General features: G+C 46.6%; 1 protein-coding gene across 1 annotated transcript in view; it reads right to left on the bottom strand.

The window, feature by feature from the left end:
• The window catches only part of CCDC3 (coiled-coil domain containing 3), a 39,747-nt gene extending 22,306 nt beyond the window's left edge, over positions 1-17,441 (bottom strand). The window contains exons 1-2 of the mRNA XM_038741291.1: positions 17,000-17,441; positions 8,963-9,137 (exon numbers count right to left, since the gene is read on the bottom strand). Coding sequence (XP_038597219.1) covers positions 8,963-9,137; positions 17,000-17,409 — 585 coding nt within the window. The 5' untranslated portion in view covers positions 17,410-17,441. The remainder of the gene's footprint in view (positions 1-8,962; positions 9,138-16,999) is intronic.
• Between the last annotated feature and the right edge of the window lie 1,371 nt (positions 17,442-18,812).

Here is an 18,812-nt window from a genome sequence, read left to right as displayed (position 1 = left end):
CCCAAATCTGCATTTACCATAAAAGACCACCAATCCTAAGGTCTCACTGTTCTGGACCCGAGTCAGCATCTTCTGGGAATGCAGAGCAAGAGATAAAGGCGTTGATTCTCCCTTTTCTCCAGTCCTTATCTTCTTGCCTCCAGTCAAAATGGAGACAGGATTGCCTGAGATCCCTTGGAAAATTCCTGCTCCATGCCCAAGGGAATTCAGGAGCCCAAGAAGCTCCGAAAGGCTTATGGTTGCTGGACCCTGATCATTAGACGACCAACTAAAATGGGTTGGTGGGGGTTATCTGGGTCTTTTTTAAACCCTCTACCCTACTTTGTGAGGAAGTTGCAACCCCACACTCCTAGGGTTTGTAGAGTCAGTCCATTTTCCCTTCTGGGCAGGTGCTAGGCACAGCTCTGCCAGGTGGTCCCTGAGGGATTGGGAGAAGAATGCCAGCCTTCTGCCCATCCCTTCACCTCCAGCCCAGCACCAGCCACCTAAGGGAAGCAGAACCGCCTCGGAATGTCTCTCATTTCGTATTTCTTTCTTTTGAATGGTATTCATTAAGTGCCATTGATTCATTCATTCAATCATATTTATTGAGCGCTTACTGTGTGCAGAGCACTGTACTAAGTGCTTGGGAAGTACAAGTTGGCAACATATAGAGACGGTCCCTCCCCAACAGCGGGCTCACAGTCTAGAAGGGGGACACAGACAACAAAACATATTAACAAAATAAAATAGAATAAATATGTACAAATAAAATAGAGTAATAAATATGTACAAACATATACATATACACAGGTGCTGTGGGGAGGGGAAGGAGGTAAGGTGGGGGGAGGGGGAGGAGGGGGAGAGGAAAGAGGGGGCTCAGTCTGGGAAGGCCTTCTGGAGGAGGTGAGCTCTCAGTAGGGCTTTGAAGGGAGGAAGACAGCTAGCTTGGCGGACGTGCAGAGGGAGGGCATTCCAGGCCAGGCCAGGCACTATACTAAGCACTGGGGAAAATACAAGATAATTGGGTTAGGCACAGTCCCTGTCCCACATAGGGCTCAGAGTCTCAATCCCCATTTTACAGAGACTTAGTACACAGTGCTCTGTAAATACCACTAATGCTCTGTAAGCACTCAATAAATACCACTCATTGATAAGTAAGGGGAAACCACCAAGTACAAAGATATGCACGCACATATATGATGAATGTTCCTTGTGGGTAGGGAACATGTCTACCAACTCTGTTGCCTTGTACTCTCCCAAGCACCTAGTGCATGTCTGTATACACTAAGAGCAGTGTAGCCTAGTGTGGACATGGGACTGGGAGTCAGGAGATCCGGATTCTAATCCCAGCTCTGCCCTTTGCCTGCTCTGAGACCTGGAACATGTCACAATTTCTCTGTTCTTTTTCCTCAGCTGTAAAATGGAGATTAAATACTTGTTTTGCCTCCCCCTTAGACTTGGAGCCCCATGTGGGAAAGGGACTGTATCTGACCTGATTGTACGTGCCTTGGTCCTCAGCACAGTGCTTGGCACATAGTAAGAGTTTACCAAATACTATGATTATTATTATGTACATTAGTGTTGTGGGGTGCTGGGTGACACGAGGTAGCAAAGGGAACCAAGTCCCAGTACCCCTCATAAATCCCACCCCACACTCCTCCCCGATATGGCTTCGCCTCTTGCCCCAGCCCTGCCCCCCACCAGGCAGGGGAGCTCCTATCCAGAGGCAAGATAGCCAGGGCACAGGGAGAGAAGCCAAGCATCTGCAAAGCTTCAGCAGAGGACAGAACATGGAGAGGGCAGGAAGTGGGGGAAGGCGTCCATGGCCAGGAGACAGTCGGGACTCCAAGCCCGCTACCCGGAGTTTCCATCTTGGGAGTCCGACCCCTCCCTGGGCTCGGCCAGGTTGGATGGCAGCATTGACAAGGTCACAAACAGGGCAGGTCACACCAGAGCGAAGGGTTCCAGCTGTCTCTTGGAAGACCATCTGTCTGGCAGGGGCTGCCTGGATTTCTTCCTCTACTGCTGCTGCTGCTTTTTCATTTGCTTTTGTAAATCTGACGGGATGAAGCAGTGGCAGTCCTCACAGCTCCCCTCCGGCTGACCACAGGAATAAAGACAGAGGAAGCTACCCAATCATTTCCTCCCCTCCCACTCAGATACCCTGGGGTAGTGCAGCAGCAGAGGCCACTAGTATAGGGGAGAGGGGAGCTCATCACAGAGAGGGGGTAACAAAAGTGCTTAATAAAGTGCTCTTAATAAAGGGACAACCTGATCACCTTGTAACCTCCCCAGTGCTTAGAACTGTGCTTTGCACATAGTAAGCACTTATTAAATGTCATCATTATTATTATACAAGGCTCACAGTTAAAAGGGAACAGGCTTTTAATTCCCATTTTACAGATGAAGAAACTGAGGCACAGACAAGTGAAATAACTTGCCCCAGCTCACACAACAGGCAAATGGTGGACCCAGGCCAACCCCATATCTGAAGAACAGGATTAGGCAGGTTGCCATTCTCTGTGCACTGAATGGTCACAGCCTTCCCCAGCCCCAGTGCCAAACTCTGATGGTGCACGATCTTCAAATCCCTCAGAATCTGCCAGTGCCATCCAAAATATCCCCCTTCAGAGATCCCTGGAACAAAAGTCAATTCTAAGGCCTCAGTTTTCCCTATGCCTCAGTCTTTCCATCTGCAAAATTGAGAACAATAAGGTTGATTTTGAGACCCATGTGAGACAAAGACTATTTCCAATCGCTTAACCCCAGATCTATCCCAGTTCTTAACACATAGTAAGTGCTTAATACATCTCTTAAATATCACTATTCTAGAGAAGGGGCAACACTTACTGCATCTTTTCCAAAGGGTGTCATTAGCACCCCACAAAATGGATCATGGAGTTGAGGAGAAAAAAAAAAAAAAAAGGAGAATTAGGCTTAACATCTCTCTTCCCTGACCCACCCCCATCAGCTATTTCCTATTTACATAGGAATTTCCCCAAAAGTCTCAGAGCTTGATAACTGGGCGGTGGGGGAGGTTCTGGACACCTAGTCCATGACCTTGCATGGAGGGTGAGCTTTCTGATTCTGAAGAGTCTTTTTCCACAGTAAATGAACAGAAAACAATTACGCTACTTTACAAAGCGACTCCTGGGACACCATCTGGTGCCAAGCAAACTGCTTTTCTCTTCTTCTTTTCCCACTTCAGTTACGACCCACTATAGAGTATTCTTCTTTAACCATGAACGATAAAGATTAACAGAGTTTAACAGAGTCCCGAATCTTGTGCTGTGTTGTACTGATTACTCAGTAATATTGCCATGGAAATAACAATCATTTTAAAATTCAAAACAAAGTATCACAAAGCCACATGACTCTACAAATAGCTGAGAAGGCGGGGGGTGGAGGAAAGGGTTTAAAAAAAAAAGTCAATCCAAGAAGCTAAACTTGATCCAGCTCTGTGAACCATGGTGTGTGTGTCTCACCCCAGAGCACTCCGGGACCATATGAGCTGCCTATGACTTTTGAGGGGCATCTGAACACACAGAGTGCCCTGATAGAGCTGACACAATGGCAAAGACCAGAAAGTTCCATGTCTGCGGGCTCGGCAGAGTCCCTTGGGGCTGCCCCAAGGCCAAGCTCTGGGAAACACAGGGAGAGCTCTGCTCTCTGGCCCCCCAGATACATGTGGCCTTTCATCCAAGGGAATGTGGTGATTTCCAAGAAAGCCGCGTGCCATTTTGTCAAATGACTGTGAGCATCAGTCAGATGACCAGTCCTGCCTCAGGGCCAGAGCAGGGCTGGAGTTATTCTCTCCTTCCAAGGAGAACCTGGCACCAGTTGAGGATGTCCACAGAAGGAGATCAGATGGGGATAATTTCCCTGGCCCTTGGACAAAAGGTGGGTTGTCATTGGAAGCAATGTGGCCTATTGGAAAAAGCACGAGACTGGGTGTTGGGAGACCTGGCTTCTAATCCCAGCTCTGCCACTTATCTGCTATGTGAGTGGGGCAAGTCACTTCATTTCTCAGTGCCTCAGTTTTCATAACTGTAAAATGGGGTTAAATACCAGGTGGGTTTTTTTGAACTGTGAGCCTTGTAGGGATCAGGAACTGTCAGAACTGGCTGTATTATAGCATCTCCAGTTTAGCAGATAGTAAGTGCTTCCCAAATGCAATTCTTATTATCCTGATCTGGCTAATGACCTGTGAGACAACTTACAAGCTCTTCCAGTTTGTCCCGCATTGCTCATACTTTACTTCCCTTGCAAGGACTGGGTATCCCAGTGCTTAGTACAGTGCTGGGCATAAAGAAAGCACTTAAATACCACTATTATAGTGATTATTATTATTGTTATTAGACCCCACTTCAGAGGCATACCTCATGAACACAGTGGGAATAATAATGATGGTATTTATTAAGCGCTTACTATGTGCCAAGCACTGTTCTAAGTACTGGGATATAACTAGGTTTCGTTCAAGCTGGCTCAGCAGCCAGTGGACTCCTGCCCAAGTTGCATTGTGCTTGAGGCCGGTCATAAACGTCTGACGTCAACAGGTTTTAAAAACAAACAACAACAAAAACACACAACATGAAGCAACAGCACCAAGCTGAGGTAATTCCCAGCGACAGTCCAGTGGTGGAAAACACTAATTTCATTCCAACCAGTTAACCAAGGGAGAGAGGTTTACCAAAGCACACCCAAGGAAGCTCTTTCCCTGGGAGATCTTTGAGAATGGGGCAGAACTTTAACAATCAAGCAGTGGTATTACTGAGCACTTATTGTATGCTGAACACTGTACTAAACACTTGGGAGAGTTGGGAGATATATTCCCTGCCCCACAAAGATCTTTATCTCTCTGGGATGGGAGCTTAGCCAGTCTACCTAGAGACAGGGGAATGGGCTAGATGTCCTCTAAAGTTGCCATCTAGCCCTGCAACTCTAGAACAAAAAGTAAAGCTGGACAACAAGGTGTTATCTTGGGTTCCCAGAAAGCACCAGCATTAGCAGACTTACCCTGGAGGGATGATGGAGAGTCAAATAATTTAGCCCTCTCTGCTAGGTGATTCATTCTGTTTTCCCTAAAATGCCCAGTGGTCAAAATGGCAATTTGCCTCTGAGCACCCCAGACTGCAGGCTATTTAACCCTCCATTCTGACCGATTACATTCCTCTACTACCAGCCTACTCATTGTGCCTTGCAGTGCTTAGTACAGTTTCCAGCACATAGTTAAGCACTTAAACACCACAATTATTATTATTATCCCCTTACTCACATCCTTCCTCCTGTCTGGAACTCCCTCCACCTTCTGACAGACCACCAGTCTGTCCTATTTCAAAGCCCAACTAAGAAGCACATCTCCTCCAGGAAGTCTTCCCTGATTATTCATCCCAGCCTCCATCCTATTTTCCCTTCCTATTGCATCATCTATGCACTTCAGTCCTCCCCTACCAAGCAGTTAGGTAATAATAATAATAATAATAATAGTATTTTTTAAGCACTTACTACGTGCCAAGCACTGTTCTATGCACTGGGGTAGCTACAAGGTAATCAGGTTGTCCCACATGGGGCTCACAGACTTAATTCCCATTTTACAGACAGGTTGTTGGGTAGGGACTGTCTCTATATGTTGCCAACTTGTACTTCCCAAACGCTTAGTACAGTGCTCTGCACACAGTAAGCACTCAATAAATACGATTGAATAAATGAATACATATGAGATAACTGAGGCACAGAAAGTTAAGTGACTTGCCTAAGATCACACAGCGGACAAGTGGTGGAGTCAGAATTAGAACTCATATCCTCTGACTCCCAAGCCCATGCTCCTTCCACTAAGCCACGCTGCTTCTACTCACCCCACCCACACAGCACTCACTTAAGGACACACCTTTACACTCAGCTGCTTCTCCTACCTGTAATTTATTTTAGTGTCTGTCTCCCCCAACTTGACTGTCTGCTCGGTGAGGGCAGGGATCGGATCTGCTTACTCTACTCTCCCAAATGCTCAGCAAAGTGCTCTGCAAACAGTGAGTACTCCATGAATACTGCTGATTAACTGATTGGATATAATATCCACCACCACTGACTGACTGATCGATGAGAGTTCACTCTGGTTCAAGCCACTCTCAGCTCACTCTCCATATTCCAGAGTCTCGATGCCCAATTCTACGGGCTGCCCTTTGACCCCAGAGGTTTCCGGAGAACAGACTTCCCTCAACAAATGGGGCAGAGCCCAGTGAGTCTGACAGCCAAGAGACCTGTGCTGGTAAAAGAAATTTCCCAAACCCTCATCTTATCTCTAATACCCAGTGAGGACTGAAAACACGGCTGAAGTATATCTTTCCCTTTTGGGCGTCAGCCTAGGCCTTGTTCTCAGCAAGTGTGCTTCCCAGCCAAAAGGTATGCAGTACTTCTGTTTTGACTCTTGTATTATCCCAGCAGGGGAGAAAAGAAGAAAGAAAATGTTCTTGGCGCAGCTGAAGAGGAACCGGCCAATACATCTGGAGTACACTGAGACTCGCCAAAGATATCCCCCAGTGCCCCGTTAACACCATGACACTGGAGGAGGAAAGGACCGCTTATGCTTAGCAACGCCGCTGATATTTTGGCAGGTTTTGAAAGTGAGACTGGGTTTCTATTAGCCGGGGTTCAGGTGGGGCTATTCAGAGATGGCTTAGAAAAGGAAAGTCGTGGCTGATGTCGGAGAGTCAGGGCAGGACATATCTCCCACTGGGTTCATCCTGCAAAACTTTCCCACAGAAACTTTTAAGTCCCCAAACTGGGGCTCACTCTCAGGCTTGCATGAACTCCTTCGGCACCAGGATAGGAATATCAAAAGGGGTATGGGACTCTGTGCTGGGCTTAGGGGGCACCGCGTTGCCAGAGAGGAATGAAACTCACAGCAGAGTCAATGGAGCAGTCTCTGATGTCCATCCAGAATTAACAATCCAAGATACGGTACGTAATGCACACATGGAACTTACTCAAAGTTTCATCTTTTACCGTGACTCACTGAGGAGCACTAGATTTGAGTGTTACTGCTGGGTGAAACTCGTGCTGTTTCTTGGAGGAAAATGGACCCACTACTTTACATTTCCTTTACTCTGACAAAATGGGGCTGTAGGGAGAGAGACAGACATCGAATGCCCTTGACAGCAGATGGGAAAAAAAAAATACAGCTCTTACCTTCAGGTAAGGTTTACCACCTTCTCCCAAGCAAGGTTTAGCCACAATGATCTGAGGAAAATAATGGCTTACATTTGGCTCTTCTTGATACTAAACCTTGAGTAAGGTATATGATATCCAAAGCACCATGCCAGCAATATGGAACCAAGACAGTCATTTTTGCAGCATCATTCATGAAGACGAACATCTACCATCCCATATGCCACCAGAGTAGCAGGAGTAGTAGCATTTACTGAGCGCCCACTGGGTGCATTGCACTGTGTTAAGCGCAGCATCACTGCAAAATCCCAAAGCATTCAGGTCAAGGAACAGGAAATCATACCTAAGGGCTGTCCAGGAATTAGCACTGTGTCTATTTTTCTCAGAAAGTTTTTCAGTTTTGTAGAAGGAAAGAGAACTCTGATTTTAAAAAAAAAATGTTAATAGCTCCATAACTCTGATGCTAATGATTGAGGCAGATGCTCCATGGGTATTTTGGGATTGGGGGTGTAAGGAAGGAGAGGAAAGGGGAGGGGTACTCAATGATTACAACGTAACCTTCATGATTTACTTTGGCATTTTCCAAGTTCCTTTTTAAGGTGGTTAGGAAGAGCCTGGTTTTGTTGTGACAGACACTGATCCAGATGGAGAAGCTTCCCATAAACTCCTACAAGGTGCTGCTAATTTAGTGGAGTTGTGGATGACTTGTGCCTTTTTGCATATAGATCAATCAGTAGTCTGCTCTGCTGCCTTGGGAGCTACTTGGACAAAGTAAACAACATTGGTTGTATCCTTGTTCCGTGTATATGTTTATCCTTCTATAGATACACACACACACACACACATACACACACACACACACACACACAGACATACACACACTCTATACATCTGTGGCAAAGCCACTGGTTTTGACCCCCAAACTGTGGTATCTAACTACATTGTGGGGATCCCCTTTTGTATAAAGGATAATAATAATACTGGCATTTATTAAGCGCTTACTATGTGCAAAGCACTGTTCTAAGCGCTGGGGAGGTTACAAGGTGATCTACCAGATTGTCCCACGGGGGGCTCACAGTCTTAATCCTCATTTTACAGATGAGGTAACAGGCCCAGAGAAGTTAAGTGACTTGCCCAAAGTCACACAGCTGACAATTGGCAGAGCTGGAATTCAAACCCATGACCTCTGACTCCAAAGCCCGTGCTCTTTTCACTGAGCCACGCCGCTTCTCCTGCCACATTGCTTCTCCTTTCACAGCCAGGATTTCATTATTACCTCTCTGCCAACTCCACAGCTCAGGGCTTCTACCTTGTCACACAATCCCAAATAGCTATCAGTCACTACTTTTCTACTTCAATGCCTCCTACTATCTCTAATCTAGAGCAGCTTCTTCCCACCCCTCCACTTCCCTCTCTAAGTGTAAATATTTGTCTCTCCCTTTAGAGTGCAAATTCCTTATGGACAGGGAAAGTGTCACTTTGTAACTATCTTTCCCAAGCACACCTAGCACAGTGCACCACATCAAGTGAGTGCTCAATAAATGCTAATATTACCCCCAGCCTCCAGTTCTTAATCTCTTCTCTTCGGGAAACATTTTGGGGTCTCTCTCTCACATGGGAAATCCCACAAGGATCCAAGATTTCCTTTGGGAAAAGCTGTTTTAGAAAACATGGCCCCAGAAAACAGAAGGTGAATTATCTGGTTGTCCGCTTCCCCTCAAGGGATTAAATTTAGGTATTGTGGCTCGGTGATGCAACCTGTCTTCTCTACCATTTGGGAGACCCATGACCCATGGAGGGGAGGTAGGGTTCTTACCCTATTGTCTTCTTGGATCTCCCAGTCACTGGTGAAAGTTATGAGTTGCTCCTCCTGAGAGCAGTTGGAAAACTGAAAGAGACTGGAAAACATCCTTCTGTTCTCTTGTGTGTCTGGAAAGATGGCATCCTGGAAATTGACACCATGGGGCAGGAGGTTATAATTTTCGTCCATTCTGAAACAAACAAACAACCCAGCGAGGTGAGTAAAGCTCTCCTGTGAGATCTTCCAGGTTTGAGTCCCCTGAATCCCATCCCCACCAAACTAAGGTGGATTATTCTCATTAGCAAAGAGACAGGGATGGTCAAGCCGGTCAACTCATCAATAGGCACTTACAGGGCCTCCCTCCTCCCCTCCTCAGGGTGGAGAACATTGTTCTAGGTGCTGGTGAATAACTGTGAGAGGCAGTGTGACCTAGTGAAAAGAGAACAACCTCAGGTGTCGAAGACTGATTCTAATCCCACCTCCACCATTTGACTGCTGTGTGACTTTGGGCAAGTCACTTCTCTATGCCTCAGTTACCACCTTATCTGTAAAATGGGGATTAAGACTGAGTCCCATGTGGGAGAGGGACTGTGTTCCACCTGATTATGTTGCATCTACCCCAGGCCTTAGTACAGTGCCTGGCACATAGTAAGTGCTTAAGTACCATTAAAGAAAAAACTAGATCCCAGCCCTGCCCACAATCAATCAATCAATCAATCGTATTTATTGAGCGCTTACTATGTGCAGAGCACTGTACTAAGCGCTTGGGAAGCACAAATTGGCATCACATAGAGACAGTCCCTACCCAACAGTGGGCTCACAGTCCAAAAGGGGGAGACAGAGAACAGAACCAAACATACCAACAAAATAAAATAAGTAGGATAGAAATGTACAAGTAAAATAAATAAATAAATAGATAAACAGAGTAATAAATATGTACAACCATATATACATATATACAGGTGCTGTGGGGAAGGGAAGGAGGTAAGACGGGAGGATGGAGAGGGGGACGAGGGGGAGAGGAAAGAAGGGGCTCAGTCTGGGAAGGCCTCCTGGAGGAGGTGAGCTCTCAGCAGGGCCTTGAAGGGAGGAAGAGAGCTAGCTTGGCGGATGGGCAGAGGGAGGGCATTCCAGGCCTGGGGGATGACGTGGGCCGGGGGTCGATGGCAGGACAGGCGAGAGCGAGGTACAGTGAGGAGATTAGTGGTGGAGGAGCGGAGGGTGCGGGCTGGGCAGTAGAAGGAGAGAAGGGAGGTGAGGTAGGAGGGGGCGAGGTGATGGAGAGCCTTGAAGCCCAGGGTGAGGAGTTTCTGCTTGATGCGCAGATTGATCGGTAGCCATTGGAGGTTTTTGAGGAGGGGAGTAATATGTCCAGAGCGTTTCTGGACAAAGATAATCCGGGCAGCAGCATGAAGTATGGATTGAAGTGGAGAGAGACACGAGGATGGGAGATCAGAGAGAAGGCTAGTGCAGTAGTCCAGACGGGATAGGATGAGAGCTTGAATTAGCAGGGTAGCGGTTTGGATGGAGAGGAAAGGGCGGATCTTGGCAATGTTGCGGAGCTGAGACCGGCAGGTTTTGGTGACGGCTTGGATGTGAGGGGTGAATGAGAGAGCGGAGTCGAGGATGACACCAAGGTTGCGGGCTTGTGAGACAGGAAGGATGGTAGTGCCGTCAACAGAGATGGGAAAGTCAGGGAGAGGACAAGGTTTGGGAGGGAAGACAAGGAGCTCAGTCTTCGACATGTTGAGCCCACAAGGAGCTCACCATCTAATAAGCCATCTCCTCAGTGAGGTTCTCTGCTATGCTCTGGATAAATCCATCCTGGAGGGCTATCAATGAGGAATTTCAGTAAAACTACATTAAAGACAGTTGAAATTCCCACTGAAAACTTCAGGTAATCACAATCAAATTACCGGGAAACAGCACGAAGGAATTTTGGTGCAATTGGTTTGTGCAACACCACTAGCAGTCTCTTGTTCTTGTCAATCACAGTCCCTCAGGGATACAGTATGCCATGAGCAAGTCGCGAACAGGGTTGCAACTTTTTTTTTCCTAATGGTATTCGTTAAGCGCTTACTATGTGCCAGGCACTGTACTAAACACTGGGGTAAATAAGACAATCAGGTTGGACACAATCCACATCCCACAAAGAGCACAGTTTCAACTTGTACTTCCCAAGGCTTAGTACAGTGCTCTGCACACAGTAAGCACTCAATAAATACGACTGAATGAATGAATGAATAATCCCTTTACAGATGATGCAACTGAGACACAGAGAAGCCAAGTGATTTGCTGAAGGTCACACAGCAGACAAATGGCACATCAGGATTAGAACCTAGGACCTCTGACTCCCAGGCTCCTTCCATTAGGCCATGCTTCTTCTCCCTTGCAAAGGACATGAAGAAGTAGGCATACAAAACCCATTTATGGACAGAGAGACCACCGCAGTGTGTCCTGGGGCCTTGACTTAGCAGGTAGTTGCCTTAGCTCCCTTCCATCTTCACTCCCTATTAGTTATTTTCAGTAATTTTCAGGATTCCTCTGAGCTGGTCCACCATGCAAAATACCCCAGGTGCTTCTTCAATCAGAAACTTTTACCGTTGATGATCCATCCCCTTCTTCTAGCTGCTTCAATCCCCCCATCCCACCCCACTGAGATGGAAGGGTGAGACTTTGGGATGGCATGTACCAAAAAGAGTCATTTTAAACTGAAAGACCTCAAAGAAGACTCCATCCTTTCACCTTGTGTTTCATGGCCAGGTGTGAAGAGTTAGTTGTAGCAACAGGGAAACACACTGAGAGCAGGGGGATGTGGGAAAGGACTGGAAATCACAGTTTAATCCCAGGCCAGAGTACTACTTTAAAGAACCCATTATCTACATGACTCCCATCTGTGAAAGGGGCCAGACATATCTTTAGCTCCCTGAATCTCAGAATCCCCAAGAAACAGAATCAGCCTCCCACGGTTAATGCCATTTTGCGTTTCGGTTGTTTTACCATTTTATCACTTCTGATGTGGCTCTCTCCGATCCCTTCTTCCCACTTACACTTAGATTGTAAACTGCCTAAGGGATAGGGACTGTGTCTAATTTCCCCCCGCCACCCCTGGGGTATTATTTCCCAGGGTTTAGTGCAGAGCCTTGCACATAGTAAGCATTTGACACTATTAGTATTACTACTGGCAGAGCAGGAGAGTCCAGTGTTTAACTCACTGTACTATTCACTGCACTAACTTCCTTTAGTTATGTACATCTCTGTAGTTTATTTATATTAAATGTCTGTCTCTCCCCAGCCCCGAGACTGGAAGCTCGTTGTGGGCAGAGAATGAGTCTGTCTATTGTTGTGCTCTCCCAAGCACTTAGTACAGTGCTCTGCATGCATGAATAATGGGATGGTGAGTTTGCTCACAACAGTATCAAACTGCATCTTGCAGTACAAAGGGAACAAATGGTATCTGCTGAATGTTTTTCTTTTGGAAAAAGCATGCTTTGTTGCTTGGTGTTTCATAACTGGAATCATGTATCAAAAATAAACAAAAATTTAAAAGGAAAATAGGGTTTTCCCACTGGGCCAGCTAGACCCTGTCTCAGGAACTTTAGCCTTGCTAAACAATTCAAGCCAGAGCAAGCCACAACACACTGATTTCTAAACTTAGTCATACTGACTTGTTCTGTATATGGAAACCGTTGCAGAGTTTATGAACTCTGCTTTGGGGGCATTTTTTACCTTCTCAAGCACCGGCAAGGAGCTGAAATCCAAGCACTACGAAAGCCTGTAGTGTAGTGTAGGGGGCTGTAGTCAATTTGGGAACATTGCCTTGATGTCTATAGCTTTGAGACCACAGGATGGATCCCTTCTACCATCCCTCTCTCCCAATACATGCCCCTGGCAAGAGGGAGGGCAGGTGGGAATGTGGGTGATAAGAGCAAACCATCACCACTACTGCTTAGGGTTCAATGTGCCTCTCCCATCTTAACCAATTGTGTCTGAGCAACATTCACCCCAAACGGCAAGGGATCAGAAAGGGTGCACCACTGTATTCTCATAAGCACGGGTGATCTTCCTCAAAAACCATTCACAACCATCACCAGTGCTGTCCTTAAACCTAAGGAGAAGCCTGCATAACATATTACCAACAGCATCTTCAAGTTTGGCTCTTTTCGATCCTCAACTAATACCTAAGTTTTCAAAAACGCTTCACCTAATAACTGTAAAATGAGGACTGAGTACCTGTTCTCCCTCCTATTTAGATTGTGAGCCTCAAGTGAAACAGGAATTGTACCCAACCTGATTAACTTGTATCTACTCCAGGGTTTAGAACAGTGCTTGGCACATAGTAAGGGCTTAACAAATGCCCATAAATAAATAACTCTGCTCTGCATCGTGCTCTCCCAATTTGATTAATGTGGTTTCTGATCCTGGAAGCAGTACTGGCTTTGATGGTCACAAAATTGTACAGTCCCAAACGGGCCAAAAGTGCTACCCAGACATACTTCCCCCTCGTGGGAACCTGTGCTTGGAGAGAACTTTATAAGCCCATCAGAGCCTGGAGTCACCATCACAACCCAGAACAGTTGTTTTGAACCACCCAGTAACGTACAATGTTTCTGCCAGCCTTAAAAGCACAAAATCAAAGATGACTATAACTCTGCTGCTTACAGTACAATATGAATCTTGATAATTAAGTGCTCAAGACAGGAAACACCGATACCTTTGAGGCCAGCTACCTCATGGCCCAGGTGTGGGACCTGTAAACTGTTTACGTTCGTTCAGTGGTATTGAGTGCATACTGTGTGCTGAGCACTGGGTAGACACAAAGCAGATCAAACACAGTCCTCACAGTTTGAAAGGGAGGAAGAACAGCTGTTTAATACTCGTTTACAGATGAGGAAATGGAGGCCCAAACATGTCAAGTGATTAATCCAAGGTCACAGCTGGCAAGTGGCAGAGCTGGGATTAGAACCTAGGTTTTCTGACTCCCAGCCCACAGCTTTTTCCAGTAGACATGTGACTTAACTGTGAGAGTGGAGTTAAAGAATCAAATAATAATAGTGGTACTCTTACTACTACTATTTGTAAAGTGCTCACTCCATGCCAAGTCCGAGGCAGAAACAAGATAATCAGATTGGTTGCAGTCTCAGTTGTTAAGCCCTTTGAGAGTCCCCGGTAATTGAAGAGTTCTTCGTTGCACTGCTAAGTTTGTTCATACAGAAAAATCTCTTGGCGTCCCTTTCAAGGGAAAAGAACTGTTTGGAACAGAAGCTTGCCTCATTGATGCAAACAATTCTCGAAACCTGACCTGACCAATAACCTCTGAGATATCGCACTTACTAACTGTACTGTACTCTCCCAAACAGGTCAGGATTCTGTAAAGAATAAACGCTCAAGAAACACCGTCAGTCAATTTTTTAAAGTATTTGTTGATTAGTTCAATCGTATTTACTAAGCATTTACTGTGTGCAGAGCACTGTGATAAACGCTCGGTAAAGTACAATGCAACAATAGGGACAATCCCTGCCCCTCAGGCACTGTTTTAAACACTAGGGTGGCTTAGTGGAAAGAGCACGAGCCTGGGAGTCAAAGGACGTGTGTTCTAACCCCAGCTCCTCCACTTGTCTGCTGTGTGACCTTGGACAGCTGCTTAACTTCTCTGTGCCTCAGTTACCTCATCTGTAAAATGGCAATTAAGACTGAGTCCCACGTGGGACAACCTGATTACCTTGTATCTACCCCGGCGCATGAAACAGGGCTTGGTACCTAGTGAGTGCTTAACAAATACCATTATCATTATTATTATTATTTCCCCAGTGCTTAGAACAGTGCTTGGCACATAGCGTTTAACAAATACCGTCATCATTATTACCCAGTGCTTACAGCAGTGCTTGGCACATAATGACTGCTTAATACCATCATCATTATTATTATTACCCCAGTGCTTAGAGCAGTGCTTGGCACATAGTGACTGCTTAATACCATCATTATTATTATTATTATTACCCCAGTGCTTAGAGCAGTGCTTGGCACATAGTGACTGCTTAACAAATACCATCATTATTATTATTACCCCAGTGCTTAGCACATAGTAAATGCTTAACAAATGCCATCATTATTATTATCATTCGATCCAAGCTCATCAGGTGAGACTAGCCCACGTTCCACCCAGGGCTCACAGTCTTAATCCTCATTTTACGAAGTCCCAGAGAAGAGAAGCGACTTTTCCAAGGTCACCCAGCAGACTCAGTTCCCTCCTCTGTAAAACGGAGATGAAGACTGCGAGCCCCACGTGGGACAACCTGATGACCTTGTAGCTACCCTGGCGCTTAGAACAGTGCCTGGCACATAGTAAGCGCTTAACAAATACCGTCATTATGATTTATTAGAACCCAGATCCACCCGATGGATGGGCCATTCATTCATTCATTCAATCGTTTTATTTATTGAGCGCTTACTGTTTGCGTATCATCAATACGATTGATGATGATGATGATGGTTTGCAGAGCACTGTACTAATCAATCAATCGTATTTATCGAGCACTTACTGTGTGCACAGCACTGTACTAAGCTCTTGGGAAGTACAAGTCGGCAACATATGGAGACGGTCCCTACCCAATAACGGGCTCACAGTCTAAATGGGGGAGGCGGACAACTTTAGACAGGTGTCAAAATCGTCAGAACAAATAGAATTAAAGCTATATGCACATCATTAACAAAATAAATAGAATAGTAAATACGTACAAGTAAAATATATAGAGTAATAAATTTGTACAAATATATACATAAATGCTGTGGGGAGGGGAAGGAGGTAGGGCGGGGGATGGAGAGGAGGAGAGGAAAAGGGGGGCTCAGTGTGGGAAGGCCTCCTGGAGGAGGTGAGCGCTCAGTAGGGCTTTGAAGGAACAAAGAAAGCTAGTTTGGCGGATGTGTGTCGCTCGATCCGAGACAATCGGCACCCCCGGACCCCCCCGGCAAGGCGGTGCCCGGCCTGCATTCATTCATTCGTATTTATTGAGCGCTTACTGCATGTACAGCACTGTAGTAAGCACTTGGGAAGTACAAGTCAATCAATCAGTCGTACTTATTGAGCGCTGTGTGCAGAGCGCTGTACTAAGCGCTTAGGAAGTACAAGTTGGCAACATACAGAGACAGTCCCTACCCAACAGTGGGCTCACAGTCTAAAAGGGGGAGACAGAGAACAAAACCAAACATACTAACAAAATAAAATAAATAGAATAGATATGTACAAGTAAAATAAATAGAGTAATCATCATCATCAATCGTATTTATTGAGCGCTTAGTATGTGCAGAGCGCTGTACTAAGCGCTTGGGAAGTACAAGTTGGCAACATACAGAGACAGTCCCTACCCAACAGGGGGCTCACAGTCTAAAGGGGGGAGACAGAGAACAAAACCAAACATACTAACAAAATAAAATAAATAGAATAGATATGTACAAGTAAAATAAATAAATAAATAGAGCAATAAATATGTACAAACATATATGCATATATACAGGTGCATGTAGACAGGTGTCGAAGTCGTCAGAGCGAATAGAGTTAGGCTGGCAAGCTGGCACGCTGGGCGACCGGCCGGGCTGTGTGTGTGTGTGTGTGTGTGTGTGTGTGTGTGTGTGTGGTGTTCCCCTTATAATAATAATAATAATGATGGCATTTGTTAAGCGCTTACTATGTGCAAAGCACTGATCTAAGCGCTGGGGGGATACACTGTGATCAAGTTGTCCCACGTGGGGCTCACAGTCTTAATCCCCATTTTTACAGATGAGGTAACTGAGGCTCAGAGAAGTTAAGTGACTTGCCCAAGGTCACACAGCAGACTTGTGGTGGAGCTGGGATTCGAACCCATGACCTCTGACTCCAAAGCCCGTGCTCTTTCCACTGAGCTACGCTGCTTATAGACTGTGAGCCCACTGTTGGGTAGGGACTGTCTCTATATGTTGCCAACTTGTACTTCCCAAGCGCTTAGTACAGCGCCCTGCACATAGTAAGCGCTCCCTAAATACGATCGATGATGATGATGACGGTGTGTGTCTCACCTGAGGAAGAAGAAGTAAGAGTAGTCCTGCACCACGGTGTGCGAGTGGCAGGCGAAGTAGCCCAGGCCGGTGAGGTTGAGGCGGGAGCCGGCGGGCACCTCCAACATGCTGCCCCAGGCCTGGTCGCACAGCATCTCCACCTCGGCCGAGTAGAAGAGGCCGCGGGGGTCGTGGGGGTCGTGGCGGGCGGGCCAGGCGGGCCAGGGCAGCCGGTTGTAGAGGCCGGACAGGTCCGGGTGCAGCGCCAGCACGCGCGCGTACACGATGATCTCGGCCAGCTCCGCCCGGCAGCTCTCGCTCAGGGGCCGCCAGTCGGACGGCAGCTGGCAGCCCAGGCCCGGGCCCGGGCCCGCACCGGGGCCGAGGCTCAGCAGGGCGGCCAGCAGCGCGGACAGCCGGGACGGCGGCATGGCGGAGGCGGCGCTAGCCCCGGAGCATCGCGCGGCCGCTCCGTCAGCCGGGACCGCCCCGGCCGACTGCCGCCGCCGACCGCCCCGCGCTGCCTTTTTAAAGCCTCCCGCTCTCCACGTGACCCCGGAGGGGGCGGGGCCAGAGGCGGAGGGGCGGGGCTTGATGCAAAGGGCGTGGCCGGACTATTGAGGTGGCCGGCTGCGACTAAGGGGGCGTGGCCAGAGAGCCGGGGGCGGGTGGTGTCGAAAGGGGCGTGGTCAGGGGCGGGGCCGATGGGGAGGGGCCATTTGACGGGGGTCACGTGTCGAGTGGGCGTGGCCAGAGGGGCGGGGCATCGAAGGGCGTGGTCATGGTCGGATACCACTACTACTACTACTACTACTACTAATAATAATGTTGGTATTTGTTAAGCGCTTACTATGTGCCAAGCACTGTTCTAAGCACTGGGGTAGATACAAGGTGATCAGGTTGTCCCACGTGGGGCTCACAGTCTTCATCCCCATTTTACAGATGAGGGAACTGAGGCCCAGAGAAGTGAAGTGACTTGCCCAAAGTCACACAGCTGACGAGTGGCGGAGCCGGGATTTGAACCCACGACCTCTGGCTCCAAAGCCCAGGCTCTTTCCACTGAGCCACGCTGCTTCCCCCTAATACTAATAATAATAATTATTATTATACTATACTATATACTGTACTATATATGTATATATGGTTGTACATATTTATTACTCTATTTATTTATTTATTTTACTTGTACCTATCTATCCTATTCATTTTATTTTGTTGGTCTGTTTGGTTTTGTTCTCCGTCTCCCCCTTTTAGACTGTGAGCCCACTGTTGGGTAGGGACTGTCTCTACGTGCTGCCAATTTGTACTTCCCAATCGCTTAGTACAGTGCTCTGCACATAGTAAGCGCTCAATAAATACGATTGATGATGATGATGATGATATATACTATACTATACTAATACTATACTATACTATATAATTATATTATACTATGCTATACTAATAATTATACTAATAATAAGTACTAATTACTACTAATTGGTAGTAGTGGTACTACTACTACTAATAATAATACTAATAGTAGTAGTAGTAGTATTGTTATTATTATGGCATTTATTAAGCACTTACTATGTGCTGTCTGTCTCCCCCTTTTAGACTGTGAGCCCACTGTTGGGTAGGGACTGTCTCTATACGTTGCCTATTTGTACTTCCCAAGCGCTTAGTACAGTGCTCTGCACATAGTAAGCACTCAATAAATATGATTGATGATGATGATGATGATGATGCTAAGCGCTGGGGAGGTTACAAGGTGATCAATCAATCAATCAATCATATTTATTGAGCTCTTACTGTGTGCAGAGCACTGTACTAAGCGCTTGGGAAGTACAAGTTG

This window comes from Tachyglossus aculeatus (assembly GCF_015852505.1).
Source record: "Tachyglossus aculeatus isolate mTacAcu1 chromosome 12 unlocalized genomic scaffold, mTacAcu1.pri SUPER_6_unloc_1, whole genome shotgun sequence".
Classification (NCBI taxonomy): domain Eukaryota; kingdom Metazoa; phylum Chordata; class Mammalia; order Monotremata; family Tachyglossidae; genus Tachyglossus; species Tachyglossus aculeatus.
Note: the sequence above shows the minus strand (reverse complement) of the source record. Positions and strands in the feature narration are given on the sequence as shown.